At 39.8% G+C, this 19,871-nt stretch overlaps 1 protein-coding gene across 2 annotated transcripts in view; it reads left to right on the top strand.

The window, feature by feature from the left end:
- paqr6 (progestin and adipoQ receptor family member VI) overlaps positions 1-19,061 on the top strand; it is a 35,263-nt gene extending 16,202 nt beyond the window's left edge. For both annotated transcript variants that reach the window (XM_017708745.2, XM_017708744.2), the window contains exons 3-8: positions 733-860; positions 2,051-2,256; positions 8,176-8,302; positions 12,171-12,267; positions 12,403-12,547; positions 16,192-19,061. In XM_017708745.2, coding sequence (XP_017564234.1) covers positions 733-860; positions 2,051-2,256; positions 8,176-8,302; positions 12,171-12,267; positions 12,403-12,547; positions 16,192-16,472 — 984 coding nt within the window. In that variant the 3' untranslated portion in view covers positions 16,473-19,061. The remainder of the gene's footprint in view (positions 1-732; positions 861-2,050; positions 2,257-8,175; positions 8,303-12,170; positions 12,268-12,402; positions 12,548-16,191) is intronic.
- Positions 19,062-19,871: the final 810 nt, after the last annotated feature.

The raw sequence follows: 19,871 nt of genomic DNA, 5'->3' as shown, positions 1-19,871 counted from the left end.
AGTGTTACCCAAAGTCAGGGTGGGCTGCTGGGAAACATGGTGCTCTGTTCTAGAGAAACTTACCCAGTCAGTGGTGGTGATAGGAACCACACATCTGAAGAACTCAGTGCGTCCTTCACAAGCTCCTTCACAGAAAGTTATTACATGAAACACTCTGGCATATTTTTAGTACATTCGTGGTGGAGAAGTACATGCAGAGAGTTGTAAAGCAAAATAGTACCCAAAGAAAAGATCTTTTAGATTTACCAGTATTTTACCTTAATCAACACTATATATAGAACTCGTTTATGCTTACTGGTCATTTTGGGTAGTAAATAGTATTAAATAGTGACTGTATTTACAGTACAGACATCATGATCCCCGGTTTCATTCATCATCCACTGTACGTTGCTAAGTTTCTCTGAAGTGCTCATCAGTTTCCCTTTAAGCCACCATACCCTACATACCATACACAACTGAATGACTGGATTATGCAGGAATTCTGAAAAATTTTGGAATGGACTGGAATTGAAGCCACCCCTGAGAAACTCTTAGGCTTCATAGAACGAAGGGGTTGAAAAAACAAGCCAAGCAGTGAAAGCCAACATTATTTGGCCACTATTACCATAATAACAATCTTCTTTAAGGGATTTGGTACAGTGCCACGATTATATCCGATTGCGTATCAAATGATCTGCAAGCATATTTTGACAGATTGCCATGTTCTTTACAGCACGAACACATGTGTTTCAGGTATTTCGGGAAGATAGCATCATATCTGGCTACCGGCACCCTCAAAGCTCCGCCCTGGACTGCATCCTCAGCAGCTTTCAGATGACCAATGAAACAGTCAATATCTGGACCCACTTCCTGCCAACCTGGTGAGAAACCCAGTCCAGCATGTGCTTTTCATTCTTGGCTTAGCACTTGGATAGTCAGCTTAGAGGCTTTAGAGAGAAGTAAGTTATGCAATAGTGTAGTTTATAGTACTACAGTGCTCACTGGCTTATATGAGAGACAAGGGTCAGTAAAGGTTTACAGTCTTAATAAGGTAATATCTGATTTGCTGAGGCTGTTACTGCATTACTTGACAGAAACAGTAAAGTAGCAGTTTATTATGTGTGCCAATAATAAGTGGGTCAAATTGTGGAGAATCGTTTGATATCCTGATTAAATGTATGCATCATGAATATGACGATTCAAATGCATGCCATGTTTAAAGTTATTGGGCTCCATATATGCATATAGTACTGTGCGAACGAAGAGACCACCTTTCATTTGTTTAATTTCTTGTCAAAATGGCCATTGCTGTTCAGCTGTTCAGTTCATTGCTGTTTTTGTTTTTTTTTTTATATTTAGAATAAGCACTTTTATATTTATGTTTATATAAAAAAAGCATAAAAATAAAAAAGGAGTTTGAACAAGTAATTATAATATCAGTTTTACTGCATGTTGTTGTTAGGAATCCGGTGTTATCTGTAGCTTTTAAACACATTTTGAACTCCAGTTTTTAATTTTCCTAAAAAGAAAAAAAATAATGACTGTTTTGACCGGAAATGAATAAATGACTCACTCTTGCTTTACTGTATCTTACTGCACACATCCTTTAAGTTCTATATCCATGCAGCAGGTAAGTAAAAACATTGTGCTGTCAATAAAAGAAAGTCTGATTATGTAATGTTGTGGTTTTATTATTCATATGTAATAATTCTTGAACATTTTACACTCAGTTCTTTTTATCATATTGAATTTTTTCTTCGTTTACAAAAGCTTGGCATTGTGCATAACAACTCCGCTTGGTAAAATCACTGTAATGCACAGCCTCTCATGGATTTTGCCTTATAGTTATATTCACATATTCAAGCATGAGCTCATTTTTTTTGCTGAAAATGAAAATTAAACATTCACTACTGTGTAGTTCCTCCAGTCACGTCTGTATTTTCATTGTATTCTTTTAAATAATGGATAGTACCAAAGCGATTGATTTGAGTCCTGTTGAACTTGGGAAGATCTGGTGAAAAGGAGATGAAAGAGAGCCTCGGCTTTGTTCCCTCTGTCTTGGCTCTTGCAGGTACTTCCTGTGGTGTTTCTGCGTGCTGTGTTCAACAGAGAACTTCCTGACCGAGAGCTACACGTGGCCACTGCTAGTCTACATGCTACTGATCTGCCTGTACCCGTTCACCTCCAGCTGTGCACACACCTTCAGCACCATGTCCTCAGAGGCCCGCCACATCTGCTACTTCTTCGACTACGGAGCCCTCAGCCTTTACAGCCTGGGTATGACCCAATCTGAGGTCATTTTGTTGGGGATGCTTTAGGATTATTCAGTTTATGATAATAGCATTAAAGACAAATGATAAAGGTTGGTGGTAACAGTGCTGCGCCGAGCTAAATAAGACCTACTCCTAAAGTCACAGTGACAGTGATGACCGCGCTGATGTCTTTTAACACTGCTGTGTTTTCATCGGTGTCTTGGCAAGAACCAAATAAAATCCACATGTACAACCCCATTTCCAAAAATGTTGGGACGCTGCGCAGAATGTAAATAAAAATAGGATGCAATGATGTACAGATCAAGTAAACCATATTTTTAGAGGAAAATACTACAGCATAATAGATGTAAGGTGGAAGAGGTAAGACAGAATATTAGATGTTGAAACTGAGAAATTTTGTTGTTTTTTGAAAAATATCAGCACATTTTGTATTTTATACCAACAAGTTTATCGCTGTGTTTCATCTCCTCTTCCTTTAACAACACTCTGTAAGTGTTTGGGAACTGAGGAGACACCTGTAGTTGTGAAAGTGAAATGTTTTCCCACTCTTACTTGATATAGGATTTCAGCTGCTCAACAATTCAGGGGCTCATTTGCCATATTTTTCATTTCTTAATGCACCAAAGTTTATCACTGGTGACAGGTCTGGACAGCAGGCAGGTCAATTTATCACCCAGGCTCTTTTAATATGGAGCAGTGCTGCTGTAATACATGCAGAATGTGGTTTTACATCATCTTGCTGAAATAATCAAGGCTTTCCCTGAAAAAGACGTCGTCTGGACGGCAGCATATGTTGCCAAAACGTATATATCGTTCAGCATTAATGCAGAATCATGTGTTTTTAATACAGTGGCTGGTCCTTTTCCTACAGAGATTCCTTTTTCTTTTAATGTTATTATGTATCGTACATGATGAAAAGCAAAAGTTCTTTGCTATTTTATGTTGAGAAATGTTATTGAATTGTTGCACTATTGTTGCACACAGAGTGGTGACCCCCTCTTCATCTCTGCTTCAGAAAGACTCCGCCTCTCTAAGATGCTCTTTTTACACCCAATCATGTTATTGATCTGTTGTCAATTAACCACCAGGTGTTTTTAAGCATTACACAACTTTACCAGCCTTTTGCCGCCCCCATCCCAACTTTTTCGGAACGTGTTGTTGACATCAAATTCAAAACAATCACATTTCTCAGTTTCAACATCTGATATGTTGTTTTTGTATTATTTTCAGTGAAATATAGGGTTAAAATGATTTGATTATTTGAAATGATTATTGAATTTTGTTTTTGTTTATGTTTTGCAAGCGTCCCAACATTTTTGGACACGAGGTTATAAATGAGATTATATATATGATATAGACCCAGGCCAAGTGGAGCACCGCTTGGCCTGCCAAAAGAAATGAAAACGAAGAAACAAAGATAATCAAAATTCTGAACTAGAACTGAGTCTGAATTTTTCTTTGGATTACGCAGGTTTTGTGCAGCAGCATATAATGCAATTAAAATTCATCAAAAATGGCGCGATTAAGTTTGAGACAAAAGGGACAAGGGCTTAAGCCCCTGTGCTTACTCCCTCATCCACCCACCACCAACTGTAGAAGCTTAATTGCTTGTTAGCTAGCAGGGATGTGGGAAGAGGGGTGGGTGCACTGATTTCAGGATAGCAGCTGTTAAAAGTAATGATATTAATAAATGTTTGAGTGTAGTGTTGGGCCATGTGTGCTTGTTTTAGAGTGGAGTTTATATTTTTATGCTTTAAAAATCTGCGGTAGCTGCGCTGTTTAAGTGGACACTTGAGTTTTCATTGCTACAGTCCACCGAAAATAGCTGGCCGCCTAATGAACCCCAAAGCGGCCTTTTTAAAGAGTCGTCTAACGTAGTTGGTATCAATCGTTATTCCCTTGCTCTGTGTCTCAATGTGTGTTTGTGGACCTGACAGTCGGTTATAGTGCCACATAATAACAGTCTGATTGGTTTGCAGCTCAGCTCATTTGCATAAAGTTTGTCCAGAACTAGAGAGCAGAGTGCTGATGTGTGTCAGGGCTTTGGTGTGTCGGTTAGATGCCGATACCGTCTGCTCTCGCCTCAATATAGCACTGTGTAAAACACTAAAAACACTAAAAATTAAAAATTCATTTACCCCCAAAAAAAAGACAGTCAAATGAAAAATGTCAAAGCGTATTGCATGATGTCATCGGTCACATCACACTGCTTAAAATTCCAGCACCCCAAATGTAAAAACACCAAACTCTCTTGGCTGCTTTACCATATTGGGACAAAGGGGAAAATTCAATTAAAATGATTTATAGCACCCCCTAATCAGGATGCCCCTCTCTGTGGAGGAACTCCTCTTACAGGGCTTTTGCTTTGCTTGGCGTGGTAACATGGCTTCACTGAGGAAGCCAATCATGTTCAATTTAAAACCTAGCCTTAGCGGCGAGCTCACTGTGGGGTCATGCTTGCATTGGAGTCATCGAGTAGATCCGGCTAAAGAACATTAACGGTGGAAAGGTGTAGATCATGGTCATGTTTATGTGGCAATGTGATTGGACAGGAGTGACCTACAGCCTCAGTCAGGTCACCTTAAAGCACCAGCAAAGCTTCTTGATTAGTAGTTTAGTTTAGATTAGTTTTCATTATTAGACCCTTTATCCGGTAACAGCAAAAGTATTTTAGATGTTGGTTGTTCTAAGTAACACGTACAGTCGTTTGCAGACGTTTGGGCGCCCGGTCTACATGTTTTATTCATCTTCTGAGTAAAAATAAGTGGACACATCCTCTACAGACAGCATACTTCTGCACATTTTAATGCACTGCTACTGTTTGTTTACTGAATTTAACATATTGGAGAAAAAATGAAATATAAAATGTGGCCTGTGCAAAAGTTATGGCACCCTTTTTCCAACATGTTAAAAATGAAATTTTGCTTTTGAATTTCCAGAAAACGTCGTGTTTAAGTGTGCTCTCTTTAGAGGATGTATTAACTTATTTTCACTTAGAGGATGAATAAAACATCTAGTTTGGTCAGGGGGGGTTTGGCTTATGACTGTACATGTAAATCAGTACGTCAAACTGTACAGTCTGTGGTCATTAGGTAATAGTATAGCCAACATACACTTACAAACGAATGAGTGGATGAGGAGCTGAGCTGTTCAGCGTGTAAAGGGTTGAATTTTTCCAAACTGACCTCATAGCAAGGAATCCCTTATTAAATTATGAGTTTTGTGCAGAATTTTCCTTCAGCGCTGAAAGCCTGAGTGTCGCTGGGTGTGAAGGGCGGGGAAGGGTTTTTACATAACATGTAGGAAGCTCACAAAAATGTACACAGACTGAGCTCAGAAGTAAACAGCGTGAGTCCATGGAACTCTCTCTGACCTGCCTGAGCAGCAGTAGAAAGGAGCAGCCTAACACACTGAAGCCTTTGTGCTTTCTGGAGTTTCAAAAGAAGGAAAACAGAAGGCTGAAGGCTGAAGAGGAAGGCCTGGACGGTCAGCGCTTAAAACAAAACATGCTACGAGCATTGTTCCAGCTACTTCAGAAGTCAGAGGCAGTACAGTCTGGCAGCAGTTAAAAGAACTTTTCACTTCTCCCTTAAAGTCTGGAGTTGTTATTGTTGTTTTGTTGTACTTTCAGTTTACATTACGTAATTATTTAAAACATGATTATGCAAATACATAAATAAATGCATAGTCAGTTATGTATAACATTTTTTCTTACTTTCTCTTCAGTTGATTTACTAATTTAACTTGCATTCTGTATCAAAAATCAAACAGGAATCTGACTTTTTCTGTGTGTTTCTACATCAAGAAACACATTGGAAAAAAAAAAACAGCATAAAATTCAGGCTTAACTATGCATCTACGTTTGTCCATTTTTATGATAGCACTTATTTGAATGCTACCTCCACCATAAGTACGCAACACATGCATAAGCACTTCATATGTTTAAAAAGGTACACTTGAGTATTTATGAACCGCTTATGTCATTATTTGCAAGATGACATCAGATGTTTTGAAGTCTGATGCCTGATAAGTTATAACAAACAAAGTGGTGGTACAAAAAGAAAAATCAATCAAAAACTATGAATCCAACTTATTTTCAACATATCACACACTGTGCTGCAATAAAATCCAATTAAACAGGACTAATTATGCTCTTTTTAGGCAGACGTGCTGTTGTGAAGTGATTTTGAAGTACTGTTGATTTCCACAATACGCTCAGAAAAGCATATTTAATTTATCATGATAACCATAAATATTGTCATATCGCCCAGCTTGAACATAAGGGGCCCTAATCTAAAGTGGCTGGCATTTGTACCATATGTAAAACTGTTGTAAGGCATCATTCCCATGTAATTTTACACATGTGACTATTAAGAGAGGAGCCTAGTTAAGAGCACCATATCTCAGCTCTATGGCAGATTCTATACCTTCATTATTATCACTAAATATTTTCTACTTTAATACATTTCTCTGTATATTGTCTTGTATCACCTTAGTTAAGTGATCTTAACTAGGCCTCAGCCTCATAAGTTCTTCATAGCAATCCTATAGACGGAACAAATCTCTGTCACTTTAGTTGAAGTCCCCTTACATCAATACAAAGTCAGTTACTTTATAAAAAAGGTCTTATGTCATCTTGTGAATACTGACTTAAGCTGTTCATAAATGCTCAAATGCTTATGCATGTGTCATGAAGGACTTGCCTAAGTAATCTTCTCAAAGTGTTATCACTTTTCTGCTGATTTTTTTCCCCCTAAGAGTTCTAAGAGTTTAGAACTTAAAACTCAGTATTGTTGACAATGTTGGTGATAGGAACCAGACGTCTGATTGTTCTCAGCTTGGAGTTTAATGCCTGTAAAAGCTCCTTCACAGAAAGTTATTCCAACAAAAGAGTTGCCTAATGCCTGAGACACCCTTACAATAGTTTTGAGATTGTTATTTGGCCAAAGATGTCTTTTTTAAAGTCCATTCATGGTGGAGAGGTACACACAGGCCATCTAATAAAGCTTAGATTTGAAGATTTACTTTGACATTGCTTATAAAATCCAGATGTGTAGGTTCATTGGTGCTTTTGGATAATAAATAAAATGGCTATATTTACATTGTAGGTATTGTGATCTCTGGTTCCCAACCATTTCACATCAAACCACTCTGAACAAGGTTTTTACATCTCAGAAACTTTACCAATGCAGAAAGTTAGAAAAATAGGCGCAGTTCCCTTTTTAACGATTTGACCGTTTTGGTTAAGGTGTGTGATGAGTCACGTATGCACTTAAAACTACAGAAGCAAAAATAAGTCTTGGCTGTTCGACTACATTTGAATTTTTTTACCAAATTATCGCTTAAAAAGAATCCTGCTTGTTTTCACACGAAAACCTATTTGCATGATGGGATAATTATCCTTGCTGCTCTTCATGCAAATGCATTTTCTGCCACACCTGACAGCTTGAGAAGCTGCCATTCAAATGAGCTGGCTGTGCGATTGCAGTCGCTGCCTCCTTTATTACATAACTGGCATAACTATAGGGTTACATAAATAAACCTATGCACTTTAAGAACTTGCATTCTTGCAAAAAAAAACAGTGGAAGTGGATTTTAAGTGGTGTCTTGGGGTTTAGAATTGTAACTGGGACAAGACCTTAGTTTGCAGTAATTTGATAAACTGAAAATCCTCCCTGCTGCCTCAAAATCCCTTAAAATCTGCTCACAAGAAACTCTAAATACCAGGCTAATAGTCCAGATCTCTCAGATTTGAGCTAATCCTCTGCAGCCATTGTTTCAGATGTCTGCTTTAGACTAGCCCAGTGACATATTCTACATCTGCTGATTTATGTAAGTTTTATAGTTGTTTCTGATGTTTAGCGTTTATGTTTTAGTATCTCATTGTTTTAGAACATGATTCCAATCTCCCATGTTCCTGCAGGTTGTGCTATCACATACGGTTCCTACGTGATGCCTGAATGTTGGGTCAACAGTTGGCTCCACCAGCATTTTGTGCCCATCGCCATTGCTAACACGATCTTCTGCACCAGCATGTCCTGCTACTCCAGGTGAGGAACACTCTGAGTCTTCTGGTTCTAACACTTTGGTTTTCACAGACATAACAGAGTAAGTTGTGGTGGTTTGTCTGTTCTCATTAAGCCTGTTTCTGTGTGGTACCGCATTTTCTGTCACTGTATAAAAGAAGCTCCATGCTGCCTTTATTGTTGGATGCACTGAGCCTGCGCACTAGACCTGGAATCCAAAAACTCCAGACTTTTGAGAATCAAGAGCTGACTTCAAGCTTTGAACTAGAGCACCATTTGAGGTTCCACCATTCGGAAACTGAAATCACTCATTGGGTTTTCATTATTCTTCATCACAGGAAGACAGAGAAAATAAGTAGCTCTGCATTTGCTCATTTTAGAAGCAGCAATGTAAATATAATGAAGCAGTAAATGTGAAGGATGGCATGCCCACTCCAGGTAAGGGGAAAGGACCTGCCCCAGGTGGAGGAGTTTAAGTATCTCGGGGTCTTGTTCACGAGTGACGGGAAGAGGGATCGTGAGATCGGCCGCAGGCTGGGACAGGCGGCAGCAGTAATGCGGTCACTGTACCAAACTGTAGTGGTGAAGAGGGAGCTGAGCCATAAGGCACGGTCTACATCCCAACCCTCACCTATGGTCATGAGCTGTGGGTAATGACCGACAAAACGAGATCGTGAATACAAGCAGTGGAAATGAGCCTCTTCTCAGGGTGGCGGCTACACTCTATTTGATAGGGTGAGGAGCTCGGAGTAGAGCTGCTACTCCTCCGCATTGAGAGAAGCCAGCTGAGGTGGTTCGTCCCCTGGACGCCTCCCGGTGGGGGTGCACCAGGCACAGCCTCCCGGGATAAAAACCCGTGGTCGTCCTAGGACCGCTGGAGGGATTACATCTCCAAGTTGGCCTGGGAGCGGCTTGGGGTCCCCGGGAATGAGCTGGAGGAAGTTGCGGGGGACAGAGTCATCTGGGATTCTCTGCTCTCCCAACTGCTACCGCGACCCTATCTGGACTAAGCAGTTAATGATGATGATGATGATGATGACGATGATGTAGATTGTTGTGAATGCTTTGTGTTAAAAAAACATTGTTTATTGTTATGGGGTTAAAATAATTTAATATTTCACACTGGGTAGCGCTATCACCTCATAGCAAGAAGGGCCCGGGTTTGATTGCCCAGCCAGGTGATCAGCGTCCTTAATGACTGGCTTAGAAAATGTTTGTGAAAATTTCTTCCCGTTGTTTTTCATGGCATTTTTAAAATGTGGCACATCAGGTTGTTTTTTTTCCTGTTCCAAGTTATTAAATATTGCGCATATAACCTGAAAATGTTCCTGAAGTATTGTTACATTAGATTTTTGTCATATCTCCCACCCCCACATCCCAGTTAAAAGGAAATAATTAAAGCATTATGTTATTTAGTAACAAAACAGTAAACATGTTTCATAACAGCACATTTTGTATATGTGCTTACATCCTCAACGTTACAGCAGCTAATCACGCTCAGTAATAGTACAACCCAGGGGCGTTGTGTAAGAAGGGAAGTGGTTGCAGGCTGGTTAGAACAGCAGTCTGAGGAAGGGATGTGCAGCCCCATGTTTAATTTGTCTGGCATTCACATGAGGCTCAGGAATGACTTCAAGCCTGAAGGCAATTCTGAAAAACTGCTGAGACTGCTGAGCCAAATGATGGCTAATAATTCGCAGATAGAACGTAATAGCATGCTGAACCTGCTGCGTCCACTTTATTAGAAACACCTGCCTTGCCTGTAATACACAATTAGTCAGATCCCCCCTGCTCAGAGCTGTTGCTGCTAGCTTGAGTGCTTCACCACCCCAAAAAATCCAGCCTAGAGGGGCTTTGTGGTCACAAACTGACCACTGTGGCTTAGCCATGGTCTCTAACTGTGCTCCAGTAATATGTGTTTCAGATGTACACTGTGTGATTTACAATGCCTATTGAAATAAATCATCGCACATAATGCAAGTTCATTGAAATATAAGGAAATATCACCATCATTATTTTATCATCGCCTCGTCACAGTTATCTGACCCAATCACAGTTATTTTCTACTGCTATTGACATTTACAATCACATGTCTACCTTAGAGATGCAAAGTTATATCAGAATCAAATTGGTATCGGCAGATAGTTGTATATTTTTACCGGTATCGGACAGATGACCTAATTATTGTACTCTAAAACACACTAAATGAACAACAGTATGTGAACACTGCACATGATTGAGTTCGTGTTTCAGCCTTACTAACAGGTGTTAGCACATAGTCGTGCAATCCATAGAGAAAAATGGAGCTCAGTAGCTTTAAACATGCCAGATCAGTTTGTCAAATGTGTGCCCTGCTAGATCTGCCCTGGTCAACCGTAAGTTTCACAACCTATTATTGTGAAAGGAAAGCATCTAGGAGCAACAATGGCTCAACTACAAAGCAGTAGACCATGCAGACTCATAAAGCAGGGCCACCAAGTGCTGAAGTGTGTAGCATGTAAAATCTGTCCTCTGTTGCATGAGTTAGAGAGTTTCAAACTGCCTCTAGAAGCAACGTTAGTATGAGTACTGTGCATCAGGAGCTGCAGAAAGGCATGGTTTGATGAGTCTGGTGTGAAGGAACTCCAGTGGCCTCCGCAGAGCCCTGACCTCAACCCAACTGCACACCTTTGGGATGAATTGGAACGCTGATTGAGAGTCAGGCCTTCAGAAATGCTCTTTTGACTGAATGGGCACAAATTTCCCCCAAACACATTCCAGAATTGTGGAAAGCCTTCCCAGAAAAATGCCAAAAGGAGGCAACTCTATATCAATGCTCATGGTTTTGAACTGGGATGTCCGGCAAGCTGAAATAGATGTCCACATACTTTTGGCCACATAATGTAAATTAACCTCTACAAATAAATTTTACAGGGGCCTACGTTTTGTTAATGTGTAAATCCGTATCAAATCAGTGCATCCCTAGCAGAGGTGTGGACTCAAGTCATTTAACTTGGACTTGAGTCCGACTTTGATGACTTGAGACTCGACTCGAGAAAATTGACAGTTATGACTTTTTTTTGTTGTTTTTTTTATTATTTAAGTACTTTTTCACATTCTTTTCATATGTAGTGCAGTAATCTGTGTATGCCATGGTGATCTGTGTACCATAGATCGTGTATTTTAGTTGGAAGGGTAAAATAATATTAATAATAAATCAGTATATAGCCACACACTGCTAACGTGCTGTCATTAAAAGTCTACAGTACAGTTACCATTATTAAGTGTCATTTAGTTCTTAAATTAGCTGAAGAATCCAGACTGACTTGTTTAGGACTCGAAGATTAGGACTATTCACTAGGGACTCGACTTAAGACTCGCCTTCGCTGACTTGGGACTTGAATTAAGACTCGAGACTGACTTGTTCCCATCACTGATCCCTAATTTATGTAGCAAGATATAGAATGTAAATTGGTGTTGGCTGTTAGGTTGATGCAACTGCATAATTACATTACATTAAATGAATCAGAAAACACGTTTATTGAGACGTCATGAAAACAACACGTTCTAACTTCTTTCTGCAGCTTGAACATGTTTAGAGAGCAGCTGTGAGTAATATTTTATGTTTTTTTGAGGTTAGTAACTGTGGGCTGCTATGAAGTAAGATAGCTAATAACTAATTTGGCCACATTTTGGCACTTTTTTTACTTTAACGGTCGACATGCAATGACCAAAAAATCTCTATTTAATGGTCAGGTAAAATGTCATGATGGTGACCCATTCAGGACATTAACTACGGTATATAACACGAGTCACTCCACGTGGTCCTGTGTGCTGTGGTGTGTCAGCTGACTGGTCTGCAGGGAAATACTGGGCTTCCATGACTCTACATTGTTCTTCTCCTTTTTTTCAGGTTTCTAGAACTGCAGTTTCCACACAGGAGTAAAATCGTGCGGACAAGCGCCTTTGTTGTACCGTTTATCTTTGATAACATCCCCCTTTTCTACAGAGTAAGTATCAGTCACTCAGATGACTATGCAAAGCTGTGGCAGCTGCTCTGTGATGGCTGTGTAAGCAAAGAATAAGCCTATAGTCTGGCATATAATGTATACATGCCCGTAATTCTCTTTCTGTTCCGTGTGTAGCTGCTGCTGTGTTTCAGCGGGAGTTGTAATCACACTGAAGCTGTGAGCAGTCACTGTTACCACCTGCTTTTTGCCTTCCTGACGGGTTTCCTGTTCGCTTCCCACCTTCCCGAAAGACTGGCTCCGGGACGCTTTGACTACATCGGTAAAGAGCTTGGATACATTTGAACTTTTTTGCTACACCTATCAAACTTAAAGTTCAGCTGGTCATACACTAAGAGACTTTACATTTGTCTGCTTCATAGCTGTGTTCAGAGGTATTCTGCTATAGTCTCTACAGTTCCAGGCAAAAAATATCAAAAACTGATTTTCAAGATCATTTTTACCATAATATGAAATAAGACAGCGTTTCATATCAAGAACGGTGGAATGACTACAATGTATGTCAGTGGAGTTTTATAATGGATTGGCTGTAGGGAGAAGTTAGGCCTAATCACATTTCATTGGCAGCCTCCAAATGAAATAAGCTGCATTATTAAGTTATGGAGTTCATACTTATGTAGTTCATATAGTTTCATTTGATTGCAAAAGCACTTCCCCCACAGCCAAATCCACCCAATTTGTTAGGAATCAGCTCAGCCTGGCAGGACGTTTAACACCACATCACTTATTATTTATGCCCTTCTTTTAGACGGAGTTCTTTTTGGACTGGTTATCCCTTTAAAAGTGACACCTATAAGTCAAGAAATTTTCACCTTGTACCATAAAAATCTGTGGTCAAATAGAAACAATAAGTACAGCTAAAAAATGCAGTCAGCCTCAGAACAAGTGAGGCCTGTGAAATCCACGCCCTGTCATTGAAATCTGACCCCAGAGAAGTCCAGTCACATAAAAATGGTCATAGTAAAGTAGATCATCCATCCATTTTCTAAGCCGCTTCTCCATCAGGGTCGCGGGGGGTGCTGGAGCCTATCCCAGCAGTGAATGGGCGGAAGGCAGGGTACACCCTGGACAGGTCACCAGTCCATCGCAGGGCAGACAGGCAGGCACTCACACCCAGGGGCAGTTTAGCATGCCCAACCGCCCTGACTGCATGTCTTTGCACTGTGGGAGGAAACCGGAGCAAACTCCACACAGAGAGGTCACCCGGCCGGGGAATCGAATCCAGGCCCTCCTCGCTGTGAGGCGACAGCGCTACCCACCACGCCACCCTGCTGCCCTGCCACCCTGCCGCCCTAAAATAAAATAGATCAGCCTGAGGAATTGGAGCTTTCTGTGTGCCACTGTGTTGTTTTCTATCACTGTGTAAAGAAGTCCGATGCTGCTTTTATCATTGAACACATTGTGATAGTTTCTGAGCGAGAATGCGCACACATTGAGAACGCAATTCACAGTGATAGGGATATGATTATTATTAATATGTTTACTCAGAGTAGCAATAAACTGTGACTGAGATTTGACGTATTCCTGTTCATAGTTTTGCTTGTTTCACAAGATGGTTCAGGACACAAATAAAATCTTTTTTTTTTATTTTGTTAGATCATATCTTGTCAAATAAATCACATAATTAATGGGGAAGAGTAGATTAATTGGCCGTTTATCTGAAAACGTTGAAGGAATAGTTCTGCAAAAACAGTCCTACTCTTTGCCACTTACTATGAGTTTGGGTGATCGGCTAAGACGTGTTGGCTTTTTCAGTTTTGCAGTGGGGATATGAGGCTTATACAGTTACCATTCTCCTGTGTATAACAAGAATGAGTCAGAAATTTCAAATAGTCATGAAAGTCTAAAAAACGTTATAGCGAATTATATTTTTTCCTCTAACTTCATACGTTCCTATATTTAAAAACCTTGAAATGTCTGAGCTCTATACTCCATCACAGGGCAGTTCAAGAGACGACATTCCCTAGATGCTGTCCTAACCTTAGGATAACCCTAACAGCGCTCTAACTACTGTTTTAACTGTCCACTTCTTTTCTAATGAAAAGAGAACGTCATTGTTTTGACAGACGTAGCAAGTTCACTAATTAATACTGCCTTAATACCGTGGCTACATTCATTCACACAATACAATGCAGGTTTCAGTTATGAATGAGGTTGAATCACTGTAGTTCAAAAAGACCCCCACACAAACCCTGTTATCTAATTCCCTCTCATTATCTGTGTCTCCACGAACGTAGATGATAACTTGCTCAGGAAAATATTGCAGCGAAGAATGAGAAGATACATTTAATTATGTGGTGGGTTATTAGGATGCCATGAAAGCCCTGAAAGAAAACTGAAACGGGGGCGATGCCCATGGTAAACAGCAGGGGGCGTAGTCACAATATGCTTCATCACACCCAGCTGTCTATACTAAACCTCCGTTTTTGTGTACGTTGTTTTGATTATTTGTTTATGTCTGAGCGTCTCACCAGTTGCCCGGCAACAGACAACAATCAACTGTCAACCTACATTCACTTTGAAAAGAGATGCTTGTTCGAGGGTTCTTTTTCCGAGCGTGCTATAGATGATTCTACATAGAACCTTTTTGAAAATGGTTTTATGCAGCACCCAATAGTGTTCTTCTATTGTTATGCTGTCAAGTAAAGAAAATGGTTCTATATAGAACCCTGATCATAGGGTTCTTTGAATCGTAAAATGATTCTTCAGATTGCTGGAGGAGAAAGTGTTCTAGATGGTTCTTTATAAAACCTTTTTGAAAAGGGTTCTATGTAGCACCAAATAGGGTTCTTCTGTTGTAAGAAGTTTGTATTGTAACAATAGCAGAACCTTTTTTCATACTATATAGAACCATATGCAACACATTCTTCATCAATCTGAAGAATCATTTCAACATGCAAAGAACCATTTAATCATGCAAAGGGTTCTTTGTGTGCACAGTTCTATTTAGAACCCGTGAAGAACCGTTGTTTTTTAGAGTGTACAGTGTCAGAAACTACATAACATAGCTGTGGGAACAAATCTCAGGGGGGATCATGGTGTGGGGCTGTTTTTCAGGAGTTGGGCTCGGCCCCTTAGTTCCAGTGAAAGGAACTCTTAAAGCTTCAGCACCAAGAGATTTTGGACAATTTCATGCTCCCAACTTTGTGGGAAGTTTGGGGACGGCCCCTTCCTGTTCCAACATGACTGCGCACCAGTGCACAAAGCAGGTCCATAAAGACACGGATAAGCCAGTTTGGTGTAGAAGAACTTGACTGGCCTGCACAGAGTCCTGACCTCAACCCCATAGAACACCTTTGAGATGAATTAGAGCGGAAACTGTGAGCCAGGCCTTCTCGTCCAACATCAGTGTCTGACCTCGCAAATGCGCTTCTGGAAGAACGGTCAAAAATTCCCATAAACACACTCCTACCCCTTGTGGAAAGCCTTCCCGGAAGAATTGAAGCTGTTATAGCTGCAAAGGGTGGACCGACATCATATTAAACCCTAGGGATTAAGAATTGGATGTGTCTCAAGTTCATATGTGTGTGAAGGCAGACGAGTGAAAACGTTTGGAAATATAGTGTATTAAGTTAAGGTGCTAAAACAGGGTTTTTTTAAATATTATAAAACTGTATTTTATAGTGACCTCAGTATCACTATACCCAAACAACTGTGTGTAAAATGTTGGAATTCCTTCTGTTTTATATGGTTTAAACAGTCTGGGGTCAAACTGCACACTGAGTACAAATTGTGTTTATTTTACATTTCTTAGTTGTCCCCATTTAATTAAGAAAAGTCATTAAATATCAAGCAAAACAAACAACATGTAATTTATTTAAACACATTAACATGACTGGGTTGTTGAGTCTTTCCATGCGTACATTTGCACAGTTTACTGACAGTTCTCTGCTAAACCTCTGCCAGGCCACAGCCACCAGCTGTTCCACATCTGCGCAGTAGTGGGCACCCACTTCCAGATGGAGGCAGTGCTGGCCGATATGAGCTCGCGCCGGAGCTGGCTGATGGCCCACTCGGCCGGGCCCTCCTTCCTGGGCACTCTGGGCGCTCTCGCCTTGGCTTTCCTGCTCAACCTGGGTGTCATCGGCCTCTTCAGCGCTTGTCTGCTGCGCACGCCCAACCTCAGCACTTCAGGCTTCACCTCCACACCCACACTGCAGGCCCCAGCCACGGCCAAGGATGAGTGAGGACGCAGCGTGGAGGTGCCTGCATCATCGCACAACCTGTCAGAGTTTAAATATGGTTCAGTGAACCATTTGCAAACAACTTAGCACTTACCATCCAGTCTACTTCACCTAGAGATGAGTATCTGGATACCTGTCACTTCTTTTTTCTTTCTTTTTTCTTTTTTAACCTAAACTGTACGCATACTGTATGTAACGTATAACGTTTTTTGCATTTCGTCGCTGTAATATCAAAACTCTATTTCATGATGATTGGACCAACAGAAATGGTTCAAACGTACTTGGAATAAAATCTCGTTACATTAACGTCCGTGAAAGTTAAAGGGGAATTCCACTGATTTTTCACAGTGACTGTTTCATGTTTTTATTTTTTATTTTTTTTGATGGTGGTGATAGCTATTTTATTTACTGCAAGTCAGCCAACAGCCATGTGCAAAAGTTTGAGCACCCCTTTCAACTGCTTTCAGCTTTAGTTGATTTTCTAAGAGAGACTGACTCAACATAACCTCTACAGAGAACACACTTCTGCTCAGTTTAATACACAATTACTCTTTATTTGTGGAATTGAATATATTGGGGGGAGAAAATAAAACATAAAATGTGGCCTTTGCAAAACTTAAGGCGCATTTTATACTTCAGGTTTTATTGTTTTTCCAATAAATAGAAATCTGAGCATTAACATTCGCAGAAGAAAGTGTGTTGTCTGTAGAGGATGTGAACTTATTTCCACGCAAATAAAAAAAACAGTAGTTCATGTATTTTTAGCCGGGGCATCAAACTTTTGCATATGGCTGTGCGTGTCCTGGGTTTGTATGATGGTAATAACAGTAAAATAGTGGTAAATCTATAAAATACATTTGCTCTGGGGACCATTTTTTCTTTTAAACGCCCTACATGTGCTTCTCCGCCATGAATGCTTTCGAAAAAAACATATTTCAGGCCAAACAATATCTCAAAACTATCATGAAACGGTGTCAGGCAGCGTATTCATAGCCATTTCATGTAAAAACTCACTGCGACGTAGACTTTAGCGGTATTAAACTCTTTAGACGTCTGGTTCCTATCACCACCAGAACGAGGCGCTTCACATCAAAGCACTACAATTTTAACCATGTCATTATGCAGGACGTTTGCTGGAAACAGATCAGTGCAATTCTCCTTTAAGAACTTCCTTCTCCGTTTCCGTTTAAGGGGTATGAAGTTTTGCTACAACAGCGCCGATTTATTTTGTGTTCTTTCGGCTGAAAACCCTGATGGTTTTAAGACCTTTCTGTAGTTCTTTGTTCTGTGGTACTAAACTAAAACAGTCTGATGTTCTTCTTTTACGACTTACGAAAGGTCCGGGGTTGAATGAAGCGAATATTACTGAATGTTAAGTAGCATTTTAACATAAGTGCCTTTTAGGGATTTTTATATACAGAATATTAAGACTGTATTTCACTACTCTATGAATGTGCTCTTCATAACAAACTGGAAAACAGTCAGTGTAGCTTTGGTCAGGGATTTCATTCATACAGCACTAAAGTTTCTCAGTGAATGTTTGCAGTCGACTGTTACCAGATTTCTTTAAGATGACATACTTGTGTATATTTAATAGTTAGGAACAGAGAAAACAATGTTAGCATTATGAGATAATCAGTACTGATAGCACTAATGGGTAATACTGATACACAGTATTAATACCAGCTAATGCAACTGTGGTTACATAGCAGTGCATATACATCGATGCAGATTCACATCAAAACAGAGCCTCATTTGGACTGACTGGACCAATGTTTTCTATAGGTACCGTAACACTAATGAATTCACAAATATTTCCACTACGGAATTCATTTTTGGTAGAAAACAATAGCAGATGACGAGCTCGTCGTACTCCAGCCTGCCTGCAAATGCGAGATCTTCTTGTCGTTGTGTATTTTCTGAGTAAACCCGAAGTGTCCTTGATTTCTCTGTGCTGTGTAGGCACATTTTTATACACGCATCAATACGTGAGCATGTCTGAGGAGCAGGCAGAGACACTACAATGTTGTTGTTTTTGTTGTGTTTTTTTTCCTCTCTTTGCCGCTTTGACACAGCTCACAATGAAAGGAAGGTTTCTTGCATCCAGTGCACCACTGCGTTTGTGTTTCAACCCCAAAGACATCCAAGGTTATCCTCATAACCTACTGATTTATTGCACACAACACACACTTTATTTACCGTTTTGCTGGATTTCTGCTCTTATCAGCGATCCAGCTTTCAGCATCTATTCATCTCAGATATGCGCTTTGCATTTGTACTTAATTGTTTACTGTATTCTGCAGTTACTTTGACAGCAGTGGGTGCACGACTGCATGATAAGAAAGAAGGAATATTGCATCATACAGAACGGTGCAAAAATCAGAGGCCACCCTTCATTTATTCAATTTCCAGTCTGGGTTTTTTTTTCAGAAAGTGTGTATTTATAGAAAATGACTCCTTAACAAATACGTATAGTATATATATATTCATTTTTCAGTATTTACTTTGTCCACTCTTTACCTTCCATTCTTTTCAGGACTCTCTTTCATTTTTTCAAAGAAATCTGCAGGAATATTTTTCTATACCTCCAAAGTTCAGTCATAGAAGTTGGGTTGCCAGTTCTTCCCACAGTGGAAGGATGGACAGAAACACCTGTGGATGTTTTCAGATCTGAAGCAGCTTGATGTTCTCTCTCTCTCAAAGATGAGAGCTTTAAGTGCTGCTTATCTGATATACCAGGTCTTCCAGGTGGTTGTTAGGAGTCTCATTTTCTCTTTTCATTTGAATTTATTTTCCCTCTTAATTTGCCATTACTTGGCTATTTGTAAGTGTATTATTATTAAATTTCTGCTCAGAAATATCCGAAAAAATAAACAACTTGGCAATTTTGATTGAAAATTAAGTAAATTAGGGTCGTCTCTGTTGCGCAGTACCGCACCACTGCTGTCAGAACAAAACTTAGTATCTCTAAATCGGTAACTTTATACATACTTTTGCTTTAATGTAAGTCAATGGAACCATTTGGTCATTTCTTTTGGTCCATTCACCATGAAATTTACACACAATTTAAAGGGCAACAGGTATTTTCAAATTATGTCAAAAACTGAAAAACAACAAGAATGGAGATACAAGGTTTTGTTCTGGCAGCAGCGAGATATTGCTATTATGAGAATTATGCCTTGATTGATCAGAACACCCGCAGAAACTAGGATCTGTCAAGGTTTTTACAGCTCACAATAAAAAAAATACATTATGATTGGATTGATGGCTCATTTGCAGGTTACAGTCTTAGCTATCAGTATTGCAAAGGCAACTATCGCAATAATAATTAGCAAACGATATATTGTGCAGTTGTCATTTATTATAGACCAATTAATACAACTAGTCATATAAGAAACCACA

This window comes from Pygocentrus nattereri, chromosome 24, assembly GCF_015220715.1.
Source record: "Pygocentrus nattereri isolate fPygNat1 chromosome 24, fPygNat1.pri, whole genome shotgun sequence".
Taxonomy (NCBI): Eukaryota; Metazoa; Chordata; class Actinopteri; order Characiformes; family Serrasalmidae; genus Pygocentrus; species Pygocentrus nattereri.
Note: the sequence above shows the minus strand (reverse complement) of the source record. Positions and strands in the feature narration are given on the sequence as shown.